The following is a 20,849-nucleotide window of genomic DNA, read 5'->3' as shown; positions in this document are numbered from 1 at the left end:
AAAATTGTTGCCGGTGTCAATTGGTGGCCACGTCAGCATTGGCCGGCTAATTTTGGTTGGATGTACCATAATTGCAAAATGTTTATGATTCAATTGGCCAAAAAAATCAATTGTATTGAGTTGACACAATTACAATAGGTTTATGATTTTTTTAGTAATTTTTCCACTTATCCTCAACTTTGTCTTGGCTTTGCTAACATGAACTTGAGCGCTTTTTGCTTATTTTACTCTTTAATGCAAGATTCAGATCTTAATTTTGGTCCAAATTGACAAGCATTTTGTTAGGGTTTAAAAAAAAGAGGGAATTTGAAGCTTTTCATGCATAATACCTTGTTTTAAGAGCTTTTTTGTTGAATTTTTCCACATGAGCTTTCCGGTAAGCCACGTAGATTAGAAAAAAAATGTTAATAATTGCTATGTTGGATTTACGACGTTTCAAATTAAAATTGGCACTTAAGTAATCTTTTTTTTTTTTAAGTGACACTTGAATGATCTTATGAATAGTTTTGACATTAAAGTGAGCACCGTATAAAAGTTAAGATACTTCTAGAATTATTTTTCCCAAACTTAAGTTAGAGCTAGGTTTTAGCGAGATTTGCGAAGGCAACCTCGATTGATCTAGCGAATCAGTCCATGATACTTCCTGTATGGTCTTGGCAGATGCATGAGATCGCTCCGTCCAAAGAGCCTTCCTCGAATGAACCTACGTTGATTTTCCAAAAACCCTCTCTGGTGGAATCTAGATCTGAGGTGAGTTTCAATTTCTCCACTCAGCAGATTTTGAATTCGAGTTCCATTTGCTAATATTGCTTCGCCTAACTTGTACTTCCTCTAACAAGCTTCTTGGTTCCGGGCGAAATTGTCGCGAGCCTTCCCAATATGCCATAGAACTATGGCCACATGCTCAAGCGAAGGTGATGTTGCTGTGTTCACTGAAAACTTGAGCAACCAATTTTCTATGATACCCTTATATAGGAAGTTACGCAGCACTAGCTTCTCAAACAATATGAAATGCCGTTCAAAGTGGCTCTTGTTCCTTGTTTCTGCCATTTTGAATTAAGGCTCGACCTTTTGACATCCCACTAGGAGAGGTGCATGAGCTACATGAAAGAAGCATGAATGCATGAAGCAGCAATCACCACCAATATTCTAGCCCTCTGTGCTCGTCCATGAGAGACAAGACACGCTACATGCATGCATTTCTTCAGAGTGGGGCCTTATTCGGTCGCAAATATATCCTTCTGCTAGAAAAGTCGCATAATGAACATTGAAGCAAAGCAAGCAATTACTGCTCCTATACTCACGACCAAAATTTAAATCTCTCCTGCCTCAACCTTCTGAATGAGCAAGAGCTTCTAGACGAGATGCAAGATATTGAGCACGCTCATCTTTGAGTGGCTTTATTTCGGGCACAAATTCCTCTAGTCTTGCTTTCAATGTCTCCTCTTGTTTGCATAGAATTGCAAGCTTCTCATCTATTCTGCAAGGTACAGATTGGATATTTGTCCCTTGGATTTCACATCAGCCCGCTATTGAGCACCTAGGGAAGGCGGCACCTGATAGCGTTGGGAGAGAGAACATGTCACGGGATAGTAATATTTTGACAAGTTAAGCATAGCTATTGGCAAGAATAGTCACAGGCAAATGTAAGATTTGATAAATAATAATCAGTTGCTCCACATCAGCTTACTAGGGATTAGCCACATATTTCGCCACCAGGGAATCGTTGGCTTTCCATTTTGTCTCCCACTTTAATGCAGTGTTTGTGGCGACAGGGATAGCAGGAGCTCATCAATTGTGCCACGTTCGGAGTTTGTGTGAATAAATAACTATCTATCAATCATTTGGCATATGCTAACTAACATGATAAAAATCATATGCCAGAAGAACATGGGATGCTAGATCTATTTTTTACGCTGGGACTGCAGCTTTTTTTTGCCCAAGAAGTGTGCCTAATTGCCCCGAGAGCTCCCAAATCCTCATCACTCACATCGGTCACTCATCCTCAGAAATTTACACAAACTCTGCCGACCCGCCCGCTTGGTAGTAAGTGGTTTCTGCTACTACCTTAAGGAGAGTGATCTCTAACTGCACCCTCACTGTGCAGCTAATTACTCCACCCCTGAATGCGCTGCTAGGATACTTCATGATGATGATCACACTTTTGCCCTCGCCGAAACGATGCTGGGATGGAAGCGCCTTATGCCTAGAGACCAGTATGACTACAATGATCACAACAATGGCAAGATCTATCAGTGTGTGCTATCCTCCTGTTTCAAGTGTCATGAATTAGCATGAATTTGAGGAAGCATGTAACTTATGCTTTTAGGTCTACAACCGGGCAGCAAGATTTACTTTGCCAAAACTATTCACACATGAATGAGAAATAAGGTATGATGGGACTTCATTACATGTTTTATTTCTACTTAGATACCGCCTACAAGTATTTCCGGAGACAAATAAAAAGAAAGAACCTATCTACTCTCTCTCTTTTACTCTTTCTTTTAGGAATTTAATCAATCCTCCCAAATTCTTGTAGGATGATCCACCCTTCTTTTCCACAGCTTGCCTTGCCAATCTACCAATCTCTCTTGCCCTGTCCCTAGCCTGCCTTCCTCTCTCCCCTCCCATCAACTCCTTAACTCCATCCCTTATCACCTCACTAGCAACTGTCCCTCCGACACCACTTTCTCTCACCATCACCCCGGCCTTGAGCCCCGTCACCACAAGCTTAGCATTAAATGGCTGCTCAGCACCCATCGGCCATGCCAGTATTGGCACCCCCATGGCCAAGCTTTCCAACACGGAGTTCCAACCGCAATGACTTAAGAACCCGCCTACTGCCGGGTGTGACAAGATGCGCCGCTGGTCCACCCAGTTATGCAAGATCAAGCCCCTCCCTTTCAATCGATCCTCCCATCCATTGTCCGACGACACCCACGTTGCCGATTTCACTGCCCATATGAACAGATGCCCTGCCATCTGCAGTCCGTGAGCTATATTGTCCATCTGCATGTCACTCAAGTGTGCTTGTGTTCCGAATGATACATACATCACTCTGCCGCTTGCAACACGCTCGTCCAACCACTCGATGTAGGACTGAGATGGGTCTGCTTGTTTGGATCCCACAGGCCTCTCTATTTGATTCTGGTCATAGAGCAAAGCCGGCCCAATGCACCAAGCTCTTGCCCCCTGGCAGTAAAATTTTTCCAGGGCAACAATATAATCACCTTCAAGCTCTTCGAAGCTGTTGACGATAACCCCCTCACTATTCGCATCCGCCTCTCCAATTGCTGCTAGTATAGACAAGAAAGAGTCATTTGGGTCTTCGCACCTCTCTAAAATGGTGATGTCGCACTTATTAACAGTGAAAGGAATACTCAACTTCGGCAATTCGATAGGATCGGAATCAGGCATTGCCAAGATGGATGGGACATTCTCATTGACACCTTTCGTTATGACCATAGACAAAATCCCCATCCCATGGAAGACAATCCTAGGAATTCCGAAAGACCGACACACATCGAGCGTCCATCCCAGGAAGAAATCAGAAATTACGCAGAGTGGGCGAGACCGGGCTTCCAACATCTCCTTGAGAACACATTCAAAGGCGGGTCTCATGGACTCGGTGGCTTTCAAGAAAGGCACCAACAGAGCCATGGAAGGAAGATCGGCAGTGTTCTCGCATCCTTCAGGAAGCTCTGGGACTCTAGGAAACTGAATGGTGCGCAAGGAGATTTCGGAGTAGTTCAAAACCTTTGATAGAATGAGTGGGGCATTCTTTGGGGTGGCGATGATGGTGACTTTGACACCGAGACTTGTGAGGGCCTTGCATATGTCTAGTAGAGGGAGTGCATGTCCCTGAGCCATGTGAGGGAACACCACCACATGAGCACTAGGGGATGGCAAGACCAACCCTGTCATGGCTTCTAAAATTCACTTGAGATCAAGATGGACAATGTATTGGAGAAGGAGAGTTAGAAGAGAATTGCAATTTGCCATTTCAACAGAAGCTGGCATTAAATAGAGAGACATTGACAGAAAAGGCAGCATATAAATGCTCTGCTGCATAATTCCATATAAGTACACATAATTTGATGAATTAGTCATGTTCATCAAATCCGAGATTTGTTACTTTTTTCTAAATAAATGTGGATCACGCAATAAAAATAAGGCCTAATTTTCTGAAAAATTCAAAATTTAAACCTTTGCCTTACCTCCTTTTATAACCAAGAGTTACCTCTTTTTTTATAACTTATAGTTAAATCTTCTTTTGACGATGAGACATATTCTCTTAACCAAAAATCAGCATTTTTAATGATAACAAATTGTGTGAACAGATGTCAGCAACTTGACGGTTGATCAACACTCGTACATGCCCACCACTCGACGGTTATTCTCTGCGCAGCATTACTGGCTACTTTCGAAGTCCCTCGTTCCACTATTCTACGGTCGCAACAACCCACGTTTCTCGCCTTCCATTACAAGTGGCTTTCTCCTACACAGCTACGTCGGTATGCCCTGACGAATCATGTCTGACATTGTTGGATCCATCATTTAAATAATCACTTTGCATCTAGCTCATCACGGATTTTCGTTAGTTGTGGCTTTTGTGGAATAAACCGAGCTTCGTTTACGCTTGAAGACTTGGGGCATTTTTTTGCGCCACATCAAACACATCAGTCATGACCAGTTCCCTCAGTTAAATGACAAATATGGCAGGTCTACATTGGGAGGTATCCGGTCAAATATAGCGTACCGATCCAGATGCGATTGATTTGACTTTCTTTGGTTAACTTGAACGTGCACGTGCGTATGTCATTTTTTTAGCAGGCAAACGTTGACTTCGACTTGTCAATTATATTATTTACATAAATAGGAAACTAATTTGGGGAATTTTATATGTAAGTATTCAATTAATTTGGACCTGTTTAATTTTAAATTGAGACCAAGACAAAAAAAAAAGTGATAGCGTACCGTCCACCCTATGTTCACATTAATTAATCTATCTTGGCAACGATTTGTTGAAGTATTTCAAACATCATACTCTACGTTCCATCTATTCTCCCTTGGAAAAACCTCCCCTCATTTGCATATTTGATTTTATTGAATTATATTATTATTCAGATCGTATCGGTGATTAAGATATAAGAAACAGACATATTTTAGGTGCCGTAAAGCTTTCCAAAACAACATAGACATGCGCATGTTATTGTCACTTCACACATGTTTCATCGTTTTACTAATTTATTATTGATATCTAAATCTTAACAACTCATTAAGTCATTCGTTGCATTAAAAAATTATAGATCGATACTAACCTCTAACAAAAATATTATTAATTTGCATTTGCATATTAGAAGCATTGTTAGCCCACATAAACTACATTATAATTGGATTGACTTAAGCAAGGGTGATCTAAGCCTAATTTAATTATCTAGACTAATCTTGCACGCCTCATGAAATTCGGCCAAACTCCTAAGTGTCTTTACTACCCGAAATTGGCATTTGCACGGCACATGAATATCTTAAATTTTTTAATTCTAATATTACCAACACCCGTAACATTGCAGTCAACGTTATTCGCCAGTTATATTTATCCACTAGTTATGAATTGATAAATAGCAAACTCGTGTTTATTTGATGTAGTATGAAACGAATAATTAGAAACTATATTCCATCTACCAAACGACAAATACTTAGTGATAAATTCATTATCATATATGTGAAAAAATAATTGTTCAAGGTTATGGATGGGAACGTCATCTCTAGAAGTTTCCTCTTTCTCTAAAACTTGTGTGATTAAATATTCAAATTTTCGAGGATTGTGTCCTTTTCACATTGGATCATAAATCCTTTTTGACTACTTGCCAGTTTAAATGCAAACTCTTATCTAGCGGGAAGATGCTTTCTATTTTACATGGAATGCAGTAGAATGAATGAAGTTCACATAAGCAAGGAAGGGTATTTTGTTCTATCCTTTGGTCCCATTTCTGGTATCTCGTGAACTCTGTATTTCACGTTCCAAGTTTTTAATAGAGCATTATAGTGCAAAGGCTGGAGTTACATTTTGCCCCTTTTTTTTGTTCTTAAGATGAAAGATTACAAGGAAGTCTGAGAGGCCTGAAGAAGCCTAAGAATCTATAAGATGAGTTTATGGATGGAATGGCGTATTTTCAGCAAGGCCCCTTGCCACCTTAATTGTGCGTCTACATCTTTTCAAGATTAGTAATACTATGCAACATAGTGAATGTGCACAGGGCAAGACATCAAACTAGCTTATTGGCATGTGTTTTATCCACGCAGTAGAGATATGATGAGTGGTTCTTGAACCTTAAGTTAAAGGTCGATGGAGACACAATTAAGAAGCTAAGACGTGACCTAATCACATATTGAAAGAGAAATAAGACACAATATTTTGATGAGGCTCTGTTACACGTTTTATTTTTACTTAGATACCACCTATGAGTATCTAATTCTAAGCCTCCTTGTGCCTTGGAAACAAACAAAAGTGAGGAACCAATCTAAACTCTCTCTTTAAATTTTTCTTTGAGGAATTTAATCAAGCCTTCCAAATTCTTGTAGGATGATCCACCCTTCTTTTCCACAGCTTGCCTTGCCAATCTACCAATCTCTCTTGCCCTGTCCCTAGCCTGCCTTCCTCTCTCCCCTCCCATCAATTCCTTAACTCCATCCCTTATCACCTCACTAGCAATTGTCTCTCCAACGCCACCTTCTCTCAACATAACCCCAGCCCCGAGCCCCATCACCACAAGCTTAGCGTTTAGTGGCTGCTCAGCACCCGTTGGCCACGCCAGCATCGGCACCTCCTCCGACAGGCTTTCTAGCACCGAGTTCCAACCACAATGACTTAAGAAACCGCCTATTGCTGGATGCGACAAGATGCGCCGCTGGTCCACCCAATCGTGCACCACCAAGCCCCACCCTTTCAATCGATCTTCCCATCCATTATTTGGCAACACCCATGTTGCCGATTTTACCGCCCATATGAACGGATGCCTTGCCATCTCTAGTCCATAAGTTATATTGTCCATTTGCACATCACTCAAGTGTGCTTGTGTTCCGAATGATACATATATCACTCCGTCGCTTCCAACACGCTCGTCCAGCCACTTGATGTAGGACTGAGATGGGTCTACTTGTTTTGATCCCGCAGGCCTCTCTATTTGATTATGATCGTAAAGCAAAGCTGGCCCCATGCACCAAGCTTTCGCCCCCTGGCAATAAAATCTTTCCAGGGCAGCAACATAATCACCTTCGAGCTCTTCAAAGCTGTTGACGATAAGGCCCGCACTATTCATATCCGCCTCTCCAATCTCCGCTATTATAGGCAAGAGAGGGTCGTCGGGGTCTTTGCACCGCTCCAAATCTGAGATGTCACGTTTATAGACTGTGAAAGGAATGCTCAACTTCGGCAATTCAATAGGATCAGAATCGGGCATTGCCAAGAGGGATGGGACATTCCCAAAGGCAATTTTTGAGATGACCATAGACAAAACCCCCATCCCATGGAAGACAATCCTAGGAATACCAAAAGACTGACACACATCGAGCGTCCATCCTAGGAAAAAGTCAGAAATCACGCAGAGCGGGCAAGAACCCGCTTCAGACATCTCCTTGAGAATAGACTCAAAGGCGGGTCTCATGGACTTGGTTGCTTTCAAGAAAGGCACCAACAAAGCCAAGGAAGGTAGATCAGCTGTGTTCTCGCATCCTTCAGGAAGCTCTGGGACTCTAGGAAATTGTATGGTGCGTAAGGAGATTGCAAAGAATTTGGATACCTTTGATAGGATGAGTGGGGCATTCTTTGGCGTGGTGATGATGGTGACTTTGACACCAAGGCTTGCGAGGGCATTGCATATGTCTATTGATGGAAGCGTATGTCCATGAGCCATGTGAGGGAACACCACCACATGAGCACAAGGTGATGGTGAGACCAACCCTGTCATGGCTTCCAAAAATCGGTCAAGATGAAGATGAACAATACTAGAGTTGGGAGAGATGGGAGAGAATTGTGAGTAGGCATTTCAACAGAAGCTCGCGTTAAATAGAGATAGTAACAGAAATGGCAGCACATGGATGCTGCGCTATATAATTCAATATGGATCCATATGATGCGATGAATTAGTCAACTTCATCGAAGTCGAGGATTTAATCTCTTGTTTCGAGATTAACGTGAAGTACGCAATAAAAGAAGGATTTTACTAATATCATACAGGATTTTATAGTTTTTTGAGCATTGACTCTTCTGGTGCTTAACATGAGACTCAAATGAAACGAAGTGGTCTGCTGTATGGGTGGTCAATAGCAGTACCATCAACCCGAGAAGCAGGTCTCTAACTCTTCTTCTCTACACGTCGCATCACCCTTGGAGGTGACCATAGACAAGTGGAAGGAATGGTGCCATAATGCCATTACGTGCCTGATTGAACTCATGGTTGAGTTTCGATCTTGCTAAATCACCTCAAAAATGGTCGAGTCATAATTGGATACAATCTAAGGCTGCATTTGGTAACATTTCGGTTAAAAAATTATTCCCGATACTATTTTTGTTTCAAGGGACAATTTTTTAACAGAATAATACGTTTGGTAACTGCACATAATTTATGTTCATGGAATAGAAAAAGAATAGAAAACATGTTCGGTAAACTTGTATAATTTTTTTTTCTTTTAATTTTTTAATTTATTTATTTTTTCTTCTTTTTGGCCGGTTGCCAGCTTCGATCATGATCGGCGATCGGTTGACGAAGGCTGGCGGCCTCACCCGGATCCGGAGGCCGAGCTCGCCCGGCCAAGGCAAGGCCAAGTCACCGGCCGGTGCTAGGTCGGCCTCGCCGGGGCGCGTGCTCCAGCGAGGTTGCCGAGTCGACGATTGGCCAAAAAAACAAGAAGAAAAAGGAGAAAAAAACGTTTCTCGAAATTGTTTCCGGAATAAGAAATAAGTTTTTATATTTCTTATTTCTGTTTTAAATCTGTTTCTGGGAATAAAAGTGTAAACAAACGTGTTTCTGTTCTTTTTGTGTTTAGAACAGAAATTTTTGTTCCAGGAAAGAGAGACTTATTATCTCTTTGAGTGAAAGTTTTGATGCCAATCTTGTGTACATTAGTTAATAGCTATTTATATATTCTTATCTTTACAAAAAAAAAAAAAAAAACACAGTTAAACAAACAGGCCTAAATTTCCTAAGCTGCTTCAGGTGGGCAGACGACAGAAACATTTCTGCCAAGCTCTGCTTCAAACTTTTATAAAGTAGAAGCGCAAGGACTTCTTAGGCATCATCAGACATCGGAAACGCAGGTCATGACCCGTCCCCTCAGTCCAATCACAAATGTGGCATTTTTTTATATTTTATTTTATAGTTTTTTGTTTTTTCAATTGACTTGAATGCGGGGGGACGTATCTTTGTCGCTCAGCATGCCCAAGCAGATAGCTAAGCCCACCAATTGATTCTCTCGACGGTAAGTTATGCCGCCCTGTCGAATAATGGAGGTAATTAATTGCTCTTAAATTGCTAGTGTTTTTGTCGTTAGCCGCCCATGTGAAAAAAAAAACTTTGAAAAACGACTCCCCGACTCTAGGTTCATATCGAAAAGTCTATCTTGATATATAGAATGGACGCCGACTCTATCCATTGCTATCGAGCCATGTCACTGGAGAACACTAAATTACTGTCAATTATGCTATAAAACTCACCTAGCTCGCTCTGTCACCTTCCGTTGATATTGCACTACATTTGTACTCCCTTGTCTTGTTTAACCGACAGCAAACCCAGTTGAGCAGATGGATTTCGCGTATGAGAGGAAGCCACGCCGCGCTCGTTCAGGTCAACGGGTCGAATCTGGTCGTATTGGGCCGGGCTGGGGCCGGACGAAATTGGCCATGCATGCAAACCCGACGCGCCACTTTATCAAAGATGGGTGAGCTAAACTTTGAAAAAATCCTACGTGCTTTTTATAAATAAAATTTTAAATCAAATATGGCTTTTTTTTAATTAAAAAAAGAAAGTCTAACGTGGATGATGAGTTGGCCATCTCATACCTAAAACAATGTTCTACTTGAAATCTCTCTCAAATAGACAAATTCTCTTTCTTATTGACTGGACTATCTTTCTTGTTTGTTGTTCTTTCTCCATTGCTCGCATCCTGTCTCTTTATTCACTCTCACTCTCACATAATTGGTGTCATCCTCCTCGACTTGGTGCTTGGTGGGACGAAATTAGGGCTTGGTGCCAAATCGGCAAGCATGCCGCTTATTCTAACCTTTGTCTTGACTTTGTTAACACAAACTTAAGCCGCTTTTGCTTACTCTCCTCTCAATTACAAAATTAGATCTTGACTTTTCCTCAAAACCATCGGTTTGAATCAAGGTTTCAAGGAGAGGTGAATTGTAGGAAAAATTAGCAAGCATTCTACTAATCCTCAGTAAAATTACCAAATTTTTTTTAAGCTTATTGTAATTATATCAATTCAGTCATAAACTTATTTTTTTAGCTAATTCAGTTTTGAACTTTTTGTAATTGTGTCAGTCTAGTTCATTTGGTCAAAATTGGCCGGATGGCACTGACGTGGCCGCAAGCTAGCGTTGGAGACAATATTTTTAATAATATATATTTTTCGAATTGTTTTATATTTTTTCCTTCTTTTTCTCTTTTTTTTTTTCCTCCCTCCTCCCTCCCTCCTTCTTCCTTTGGCTCTAGTGATCAACTAGAGGGGAGAGTTGGCTGGTCGCTAGACTAAGGTGGTTGGGTGAGCTTGCCTCGCCGTCACTGGGTCTAGCGAGATGAGCTCCTTGCTAGATCCGGCGAGGTGACCCTCGCCAATAGTTGGGAGAACTCGCCCAGTCCCCTCAATCTGGTGACCAGCTAGCCCTCTCCTCTAGCTGGTCGCCAGAGTCAAAGGAAGGAGGAGGAGGAGGAGGAAAAAAAGATAAAAATTAATCAAATAAATTGAAAAAATAAAATATTATTAAAAAAATTTGCTGGCGTTGGCCAGTGGCCATGTCAAAAGCGGCTTGCTAATTTTGGCCGGATGAATTGAAGCGACGTAATTGTAAAGGTTTATGACTCAATTGGCCCAAAAAAATAAATAAATTTAACATTAAGTTGACACAATTATAATAAATTTAAGATTTTTTTGGTAATTTTCACGCTTATCCTCAACTTTGTCTTGGCTTTGTTGACATGAACTTGAGCCTTTTTTGCTTATTTTACTCTTTAATGCAAGATTTAGATCTTAATTTTGGTCCAAATTGACAAGTATTTTGTTAGGGTTTTTAAAAAGAGGAAATTTGCGACATTTCATGCATAACTACCTCGTTTTAAGGGCTTTTTTGTTGAATTTTGCCACGTGGGCTTTCCGGTAAGCCATGTAGATTAGAAAAAAATGTTAATAATTGCTATGTTGGATTTCCAGTATCTCAAATTAAAATTAGCACTCAAGTAATCATTTTTTTAAATGACACTTAAATGATTTCATGAACAGTTTTGACATTAAAGTGAGTGTCGTACAAAAGTTAAGATTATTCTAAAATCATTTTTCCCAAACTTTAAGAGTTTCAATTAGAGCAAGGTTTTAGCGTGATTTGCTAAGGCAACCTCGATTGATCTAGCTAATCGGTCCAGGACACTTCCTGTATGGTCTAGGCAGATGCATGAGATCGCTCCGTCCAAAGAGCCTTCCTCGAATGAAACTAAGTTGATTTTCCAAGCTCCCTCCCTGGTGGGTTCTAGATCTGAGGTGGGTTTCAATTTCTCCACTCAGCAGGTTTTGAATTCGAGTTCCATTAGCTAATATTGCGTCGCCTAACTTGTACTTCCTCTAACAGGCTTCTCGGGTCCGGGCGAAATTGTCGCGAGCCTTCCCAATATGCCATAGAACTGTGGCCACATGCTCAAGCGGAGGTGATGTTGCTGTGTTCACTGAAAACTTGAGCAACCAATTTTCTATGATACCCCTATATAGGGAAGTTACGCAGCATTGGCTTCTCAAATAATATGAAATGCCGTTCGAAATGGCTCTTATTCCTTGGTTCTGCCATTTTGGATTAAGGCTCAACCTTTTGACATCCCCCTAGGAGAGATGCATGAGCTACATGAAAGAAGCGTGAATGCATGAAACAGCAATCACCACCAATATCTAGCCCTCTGTGCCCGTCCATGAGAAACAAAATACGCAACGTGCATGCATTTCTTCAGAGTGGGGCCTTATTCGGACGCAAATATATCCTTCTGCTAGAAAAGTCGCATAATGAACATTGAAGCAAAGCAAGCAATTACTGCTACTATACTCACGACCAAAATTTAAATGTCTCCTGCCTCAACCTTCTGAATGAGCAAGAGCTTCTAGACGAGATGCAAGATATTGAGCACGCTCATCTTTGAGTGGCTTTATTTCGGGCACAAATTCCTCTAGTCTTGCTTTCAATGTCTCCTCTTGTTTGCATAGAATTGCAAGCTTCTCATCTATTCTGCAAGGTACAGATTGGATATTTGTCCCTTGGATTTCACATCATCCCGCTATTGAGCACCTAGGGAAGGCGGCACCTGATAGCGTTGGGAGAGAGAACATGTCACGGGATAGTAATATTTTGACAAGTTAAGCATAGCTATTGGCAAGAATAGTCACAGGCAAATGTAAGATTTGATAACTAATAATCAGTTGCTCCGCATCAGCTTACTAGGGCTTAACCACATATTTCGCCACCAGGGAATCGTTGGCTTTCCATTTTGTCTCCCACTTTAATGCAGTGTTTGTGGCGACAGGGATAGCAGGAGTTCATCAATTGTGCCACATTCGGAGTTTGTGTGAATGAATAACTATCTATCGATCATTTGGCATATGCTAACTAACATGATAAAAATCATATGCCAGAAGAACAATGGATGCTAGATCTATTTTTTACGCTGGGACTGCAACTTTTTTTGCCCAAGAAGTGTGCCTAATTGCCCCGAGAGCTCCCAAACCCTCATCACTCACATCGGTCACTCATCCTCAGAAATTAACACAAACTCTGCCGACCCGCCCGCTTGGTAGTATGTGGTTTCTGCTACTACCTTAAGGAGAGTGATCTCTAACTGCACCCTCACTGTGCAGCTAATTACTCCACCCCTGAATGCGCTGCTAGGATACTTCATGATGATGATCACACTTTTGCCCTCGCCGAAACGATGCTGGGATGGAAGCGCCTTATGCCTAGAGACCAGTGTGACTACAGTGATCATAGCAATGGCAAGACCTATCAGTGTGTGCTATCCTCATGTTTCAAGTGTCATGAATTAGCATGAATTTGAGGAAGCGGGTAAGTTATGCTTTTAGGTCTACATCGGGTGGCAAGATTTACTTTGCCAAAACTATTCACATATGAATGAAAAATAAGGCGTGATGGGGCTTCATTACATGTTTTATTTCTACTTAGATACCACCTCCAAGTATTTCTGGAGACAAATAAAAAGAAAGAACCTATCTATCTAAGCTCTCTCTTTTGCTCTTTCTTTTAGGAATTTAATCAAGCCTCCCAAATTCTGGTAGGATGATCCACCCTTCTTCTCCACAGCCTGCCTTGCCAATCTACCAATCTGTCTTGCCCTGTCCCTAGCCTGCCTTGCTCTCTCTCCTCCCGTTAACTCCTTAACTCCATCCATTATCACCTCACTAACAATTGTCCCTGTGACACCACTTTCTCTCACCATCACCCGGCCTTGAGCCCTGTCACCACAAGCTTAGCATTAAATAGCTGCTCAGCACCCATCGGCTACGCCAGCATTGGCACCCCCATGGGCAAGCTTTGTAATAGGAAGTTCGGCAAAAGTATGCTCAAGTGCCAAAAGTTGGCACGAATGGACACTTAAATGCCAAAAGTTATGAAAGTGACACTTAAGTATCAAAATCGGAGAGAAATTGATCACTTAATGCTAATTCGGCCAAAATGTTGACGTGCGCAATTTTCGGTGAAGTAAGTGCAAAACGGCGTAATTTTGCACTCGACGTGGCGAGATAATGCAAAAACAACATCGTTTTGGTGCGACGTGATAAAAAATTAATTAAATTTAATTTAAAACTAAATTTATTTAAAAAATTTAAAAATACTAATACAAATATTCAAAATATTTTTTTTTTAAAAGGGGAAGGGGGCCGGCGGCCCGGCCAACCCTCCCTACTCTATCATCGGCTCTTCTTGGTGTATTTTCATTTTTAAATGTTTTAAATAAATTTAAATTTAAATTTAATTAGTTTTTATATTAATTTTTTACCATGTCGGCACCAAAACGATGTCGTTTTGCACTTGTTTCATTGGAAAATTGACACATCAGCATTTTGGCCAGATTTTGGCCGAATTGGCACTTAAATGATTAATTTTGCTCCGATTTTGATACTCAAGTGTCCTTTTGTGCCAACTTTTGACACTTCAGGAGTCTGGGTGTTCAAAGAGTTCCAACCTCAATGACTCAAGAACTCACCTCCCACCGGCTATGACAAGATGTGCCGCCAATCCGACCAATTGTGCAAGATGAAGCCCCTCCTTTTCAATAGATCCTCCCATCCATTGTTTGGCGACACCCATGTTGCCAATTTCATCGCCCATATGAACAGATGCCTTGCCATATGTAGTCCGTGAGCTATATAATCCGTTTGCACGTCACTCAAATGATACATATATCACTCCGCCTCTTCCAACATGCTCATCCAGCTACTTTATGTAGGATTGAGATGGGTCTGCCTATTTGGATCCCATAGGCCTCTCCATTTGATTCTGGTCGTAGAGCAAAGTCGGCCAATGCACCAAGCTCTTGCTCCCTGGTAGTAAAATCTTTCCAAGGCAGCAATATAATCACCTTGGAGCTCTTCAAAACTTGACGATGACCCCCTCACTATTCACATTCGCCTCTTCAATTGCCGCTAGTACAGACAAGAAAGGGTCATTTGGGTCTTTGCACCTCTCTAAAATGGTGATGTCATACTTATTGATTGTGAAAGGAATACTCAACTTCAGCAGTTTGATAAGATCGGAATCAAGCATCACCAAGATGGACAGGACAGCTTTCACGATGACCATAGACAAAACCCCCATCCCATGGAAGACAATCCTAGGAATTCTGAAAGACTGACACACATCAAGTGTCCATCCTAGGAAAAAATTAGAAATCACATAGAGTGGGCGATACCGGGCTTCCGACATCTCCCTGAGAACACACTCAAAGGCAGGTCTCATGGCCTTGGTGGCTTTCAAGAAAGGCACCAACAGAGCCATGGTAGGATGATCAGCAGTGTTCCCACCTCCTTTAGGAAGCTCTGGGACTCTAGAAAACTATATGGTGCGCAAGGAGATTTCAGAGTAGTTCAAAACAAAGATGAGTTGGGCATTCTTTGGGGTGGTGATAATGGTGACTTTGACACTGAGGCTTTTTAGGGCTTTGCATATGTCTAGTAAAGGGAGTGCATGTCCCTAAGCGATGTGAGGGAACACCACCACATGAGCACAAGGTGATGGTAAGACCAATCCTGTCATGGCTTCCACGAAGTCGAGATCAAGATGGACAATATTTTGGAGAAGGAGAGTTAGGAGAGAATTGCGAATTGCCATTTAAAGAGAAGCTCGCATTAAATAGAGAGACATTGGCAGAAAAGGAAGCATATAAATGCTCTATTGCATAATTCCATAGCAGGTGATGAATTAGTAACGTTCATCAACTCCTAGATTTATTGCCTTTTTCTAACTAAATGTGGATCAAGCACTAAAAATAAGGCCTAATTTTCTAAAAAAACTCCAAATTTTAAACTTAATCCCTAATCTGTTCCAAACATTCTTTTTATTTACAAAAAATTTCAATTGTTATTCTAGTCAAATGTGTCCCATTAACCTTCCATCCACAAATCACCGTTAATTATCAATGTGGCAATTCTAGGCTAACACTAAATCCCTGTCATCAAGCTGATATGGAAAAACTCCACAAAAACTTGGACTTTCCCTGCTCGGAAGACTAGGAGAAGTTAGAAGCAATTAGGGCTTGCTTCTTCGCTTCTTCAATTCTCGCTTGGAGAGAGAATGCTCAGTCATGTTTTTCAGTATCAGATTCACTTTCGACAATACGAAGCCAGAGCCAGTGAGCTCCTCCGTCCCCCTCTTCATGCATTTACCTCTCGATTCATTTCGCTCGAAGGAATTGCTTGCAGACAAACTTCTCAGATTCTTGAACAAAATTTGATTGGACAAGAATGCTAGTTGATCGTCGTGGTAGTCAATTTTTCCTTGGAAGTGAATTGTGTTGTTTACAGTTTGCTTCAATTAGTGTGACGAGTTAGACATTGAATTTACAGGTCGACCATCATTTTGCTTGACTATTGAAGCAATGATGAATTCATTCAATTGTTGACTTTTTATGTTCAAATATTGTTTCTAGTTTATGACTTTACGTGTTTTTTTTTTTAACAAAATGAAGTGACAGTGATGATAGTTCATAAGGTTGGAGTGATTGTAGTAAAGCTGAAAAGGAATAAGTAAAGTAGAAGTTTTGAAACTTACAGCAAAAGTGTAATTAAGTCCTAAAATTTTCAAAAAGTACAATTAAATTTTAAAACTTATCGAATTGGTGTAATCAAATTCTTTTGTTAACACTTACCAAAAAAAAAAAAAAAAAAAAAATTCTTTTGTTAACTCCGTTAAACTTGACTAACAGAAAATGCTGACGTGATTTTTTTATATTATCTTCTTTTTTCCACGTGGCATCCTATGTGACATGAGGTTAACTAAAACACTAAAATGATGCTGTTTTGATCAAGATCTCAATTTTTAACCTAAATTGTTATGTTAGATTAAAAATAAATATCATATATATATATAGGCATGAGGGCTATGGCCAGCCCTCTCGCCTATGGCCATCGCCCCATCGCCAATGGGGCGTTAGCGATGGTCGACGACCTTCACCCAGGTTTGAGAGGGGACCACCCTCTCCTAGTTTCAGTGAGGGTTGATAAGGGTCACCTATCCTTGCCGAGGTGTCAATGACCCCATTAGCCATCACCAATGCCCCATGGACAATGGGGCAATGACCACAGTTGGAGGAGGGCCTCCAATTGCCAGTCGTTTTTTCCTTCTTATATGTACTTTTTTTCTTAACTTTTAGCATTTTCCTAAACTTTTAGCCTTTTTCAGTTCGTCTTCTTTTTGGAAAAACTTTTGGATCTTTTAATCTAATTTAATTGAGATTTGATGTAAAAATTAGGATTTTGATCAAAATGATGTCATTTAAGTGCTTTAGTTAACCTTAATGTCACGTATGTGTAGGAGAGAGAAAATAATAAATAAAATCAAGTTGGCACTGTTAGTCAAATTTGACACAATTAACGGAATGACTTGATATATTTTTTTGAAAGTTTTAGTTTTTCTATTGCACTTATCTCTAAAGAAAAGAAGAAATTAATACAGTATTTTTTGTATTACAATATCAAAAAGGATTACAACTCAAATAGGCCTTTCTCCGACCAAACAAAAAAATATGTCCTTCACCTTTGACCGGAAAAAAAAGGTCTTTCACCAACACTAGAAACAAGTAATTCAAAAAGAGAAAATGAGAGATCCTTAAAAAAAACAGCTGCAAGATGCTTTGCATCATCTAAAACACGACTTCATTTCAGTCAGAGCTTCTCTATACAAAAATCATATGCTAGCGCTCAGTTAAAAATTGATGAGCTTCTTTACTAGCTGAAATTGACATTTGCATAGCACATAAAATATCTTAAATTTTCTAATTTTGACATCATAAACACCCATAACATTGCACTTAATGTTGTTCTTTATATTTAACCACTATCCATGCACTGATATATATCAAGCCCGTTTTAAATTGGTATAGCACGAAACAAATAATTGGAATTCATAATTCATCTACCAAATGAAAAATTCTTAGTGATAGACAATACATGTTATTTGGGAAAATTAAATTTGTTTAAGGTTATGGATGGAAATGTGGTCCCTAGAAGTTTCCTCTTTCTTTGACACGTGTGATTGAAAATTTAAATTTCCGCGGAATTTGTCCTTTTTGCATTGGATAATAACTCCTCTTTGACTACTTGCTGGTTTAAATGCAAACTCTGACCTAACCGGAAGATGCTTTATGTTTTAAATGGATTGGAGTTGAACGGATGAAGTTCACAAAAGCAAGGAAGGTTATTTTGTTCTGTCCTTTGGTCCCATATCTGGTATCTTGTGAACTCTGTATTTCATGTTCGAAGTTTTTGATAGGATGGCTATTCAAGAGTCAATGTCTTAGTAGGATCTTCCGTAATCCATACACTATACCATGTATCAGTCTAATAACATAAAGCCTGCCATGATCAAGTCTTGCCTCATTGATCACAGAATATGAGACGAAACCAAAGACTAGAGTCGGATGTCACCGTGCTAAAAAACCTTATTGAAGAACTCGATGCAAAGACGGCACAAATCTACAAAGAAGAAGATGACGTAAGACTAGAGTAAGTAATGGCTAGGATAAAAACACTTGAGAGTGCTGCATTTGGAACACAAAGCCAACATCGAAGAAGTAGAACATGACAGTGCGATGACAATGACGAGTTGCTGATCCTTGAAAGTAAATCTGTTGTTATAGAGTAATTCTGGGTTCTTTGTTTCATGTCGTGGTTCTGGATCATGGCAAAACCCAGGCAGAACCATATTTTAATAGAGCATTACAGTGCAAAGGCTTTTGAGTTACATTTTGCCCCTCTTGTTTATTCTTAAGATGAAAGAATATAGTGAAGTCCGAGAGGCATGAAGAAACCTAAGAATTAGGGGTAAGCAGTTCCAGGTTCCGGTTCGGTTCCGTCTGGAACCTGGAACCTACCCTCGGGTACAGGTTCCTCAAAATGAGGAACCTGGAACCTACCCGTGAGAACCGAGAACCTGGAACCTACCCTGTCACAGGTTCCAGGGTCGGTTCCAGGTTCCAACAGGTTCTTTTTTTTTTTTTTTGTTATTTTCAAATTTTAACTATAATGTACGAGCACGTTACCCAAAAAAACTATAGCGTACGCGCACGTTACCAAAAAAAAAAAACTATAACATATGTGCACGTTACCAAAAAAAAATATAACGTATGCGCACGTTACAAAAAAAAACTATAATGTACGTGTATACTACACGGTAACTTCCCATTGACATGTTATCTTGATACATTAACTTCGCACTGCACAACAATAATAGAATATAATTAGAAATTTCAAAACAAATAGTAAACTAGAAAGTATAAATAAAACACCACTAGAACAAGAATGTCTAGAGGTACAAGTTTTGAAAAAAATTTCGATTAAACCCTTAAATGAACTCATAAAATTCTGAAATTTGGACACGTTGTATTTAATACCTAGAGGTACAAGTTTCATGAAGAAATCATAGTCCAATTCGTTCTGGATTAAAAGATAAAATCGATTTACTTTTCCTATTCTCTACTTGCACAATTTTTGAAACATTTTTGGTTAAATAGGCAAATGAACTACAAAAATTACGAAATTTAAATATGTTATAGGGAAGACATGAAGAGAGATATTTCATACAGAACACATTTCCAAAAGAACCTCATACAAAATGATATAGTCCACGCATTGCAACTTACAAGATCCGAACACATCAGATTGCACAGTTTTAGAAACATTTCTGATTAAATACCCAAATGACCTTAAAAAATTATGAAATTCGACTATGTGATAGCCAAGACCATAAGGTAGATACTTCATGAAAACATCGAAGTCAAATTCGTCCTAGATAATTAAATATGGATGGTTAAAATCCCTGTTCGTAGTACCGTAATTCCAGATCTAACCATCTCCAAAGGACCACGATTTCACCTACCTATTCTTGTTTTTTTTTCTCTAAATTTTCGATATGTTGTACCTCAGGATGTCCTTTACAACTTTTGTTAAGAAACCGAAGTGAAATTTCGACAAAAAGGTTGCCTTACAGTCCATGCATTCATCAAGGGTCGGTCCCAAAATCTCCAGATCCAGTCTTTCCAAAAATAACGATTTCACCCACTTATACTTGTTTGTTTTGTCCCAAATTTGAGTATGTTATACTCCAAGAAGTCCTTTACAACTTTCATTTAGAGGCCGAAGCTAAACTTCAAATAGAACATCACATACAAGTCACTAGAACATCCAAGGTCGACCTTTTTCTGCCCTAAGTAACCAGTTCCGGTTCGGGACCGGTTCGAACAGGTTCGGGACCGGTTCGGTGCGGTTCGAAACAAGTTCGGTTCGATTCGAAACAGGTTCGGTTCCTAGAAAAAGGAACCGGAACGGAACCGGTCCCCCTTGGAACCGGGAACCGAACCGGACCGTTCCGATTCCCGGGTAACCCGGGAACCGCGCTCAACCCTACTAAGAATCTAGAAGATGACTTTACGGACGGAATTGTATTTTCAGCAAGGACCCTTGCCACCTTAATTGTTAGTATACTTTTTTCAAGATTAGTAATACTATGCAACATAGTGATTGTGCACAGTGTAAGACATCAACCTGGTTGATCAGCATGTGTTTTATGGACGCAGTAGAGATGGTGAGTGGCATCTTGAACCTTAAGTTCAAGGTTGGGGGAGACACAGCTGAGGAGCTGAGATGTAACCTTAGGAGGTAAGATCAACCTTTACTACTTTCTGTTGAGGAAGTTACGTTTCAGCAAGCTTTCTGTTAAGCTGAGCATGCATCAGGCCAGCTTCCTGTCCATGAGAAGTGACGCAATCTGGCGCAATTTCCATACATGAATTAGTATGAAAGAGAGATAAGGCACAATATTTCGATGGCCGCAAGATTTTTGTTACCAAAACTAGTCACATATC

The 20,849-nt window shown here is 40.2% G+C and overlaps 2 protein-coding genes across 2 annotated transcripts; both read right to left on the bottom strand.

The window, feature by feature from the left end:
• Window positions 1-1,329: 1,329 nt before the first annotated feature.
• Window positions 1,330-3,924, bottom strand: LOC104424207 (UDP-glycosyltransferase 90A1). The gene is made up of 3 exons (XM_039314493.1): window positions 2,570-3,924; window positions 2,024-2,206; window positions 1,330-1,480 (listed from the first exon to the last, which is right to left on the bottom strand). The coding sequence occupies exons 1-3, from the start codon at window positions 3,922-3,924 to the stop codon at window positions 1,330-1,332; spliced, it is 1,689 nt and encodes a 562-aa protein (XP_039170427.1).
• A 2,600-nt stretch (window positions 3,925-6,524) lies between these two features.
• On the bottom strand, window positions 6,525-7,970 carry LOC104423260 (UDP-glycosyltransferase 90A2). Its single transcript, XM_010035769.3, has one exon. The coding sequence runs from the start codon at window positions 7,968-7,970 to the stop codon at window positions 6,525-6,527; it is 1,446 nt and encodes a 481-aa protein (XP_010034071.2).
• Between the last annotated feature and the right edge of the window lie 12,879 nt (window positions 7,971-20,849).

Source organism: Eucalyptus grandis, chromosome 6 (assembly GCF_016545825.1).
Source record: "Eucalyptus grandis isolate ANBG69807.140 chromosome 6, ASM1654582v1, whole genome shotgun sequence".
Taxonomy (NCBI): Eukaryota; Viridiplantae; Streptophyta; class Magnoliopsida; order Myrtales; family Myrtaceae; genus Eucalyptus; species Eucalyptus grandis.
This window is presented reverse-complemented; position numbering and strand designations above follow the sequence as displayed.

Bases quoted from the DNA above. Each gene is read 5' to 3' on its own strand.
- LOC104424207 (XM_039314493.1), bottom strand. From the start codon at position 3,924: ATGACAGGGTTGGTCTTGCCATCCCCTAGTGCTCATGTGGTGGTGTTC. The intron at 2,207-2,569 runs GCAAGCTGTGGA...ACTGGTCTCTAG, and splicing joins GAGATTGGTAGATTGGCAAG to GCATAAGGCGCTTCCATCCC. The intron at 1,481-2,023 runs GTTTGTGTAAAT...TGTACCTTGCAG, and splicing joins CAAGCGGGCGGGTCGGCAGA to AATAGATGAGAAGCTTGCAA.
- LOC104423260 (XM_010035769.3), bottom strand. From the start codon at position 7,970: ATGACAGGGTTGGTCTCACCATCACCTTGTGCTCATGTGGTGGTGTTC.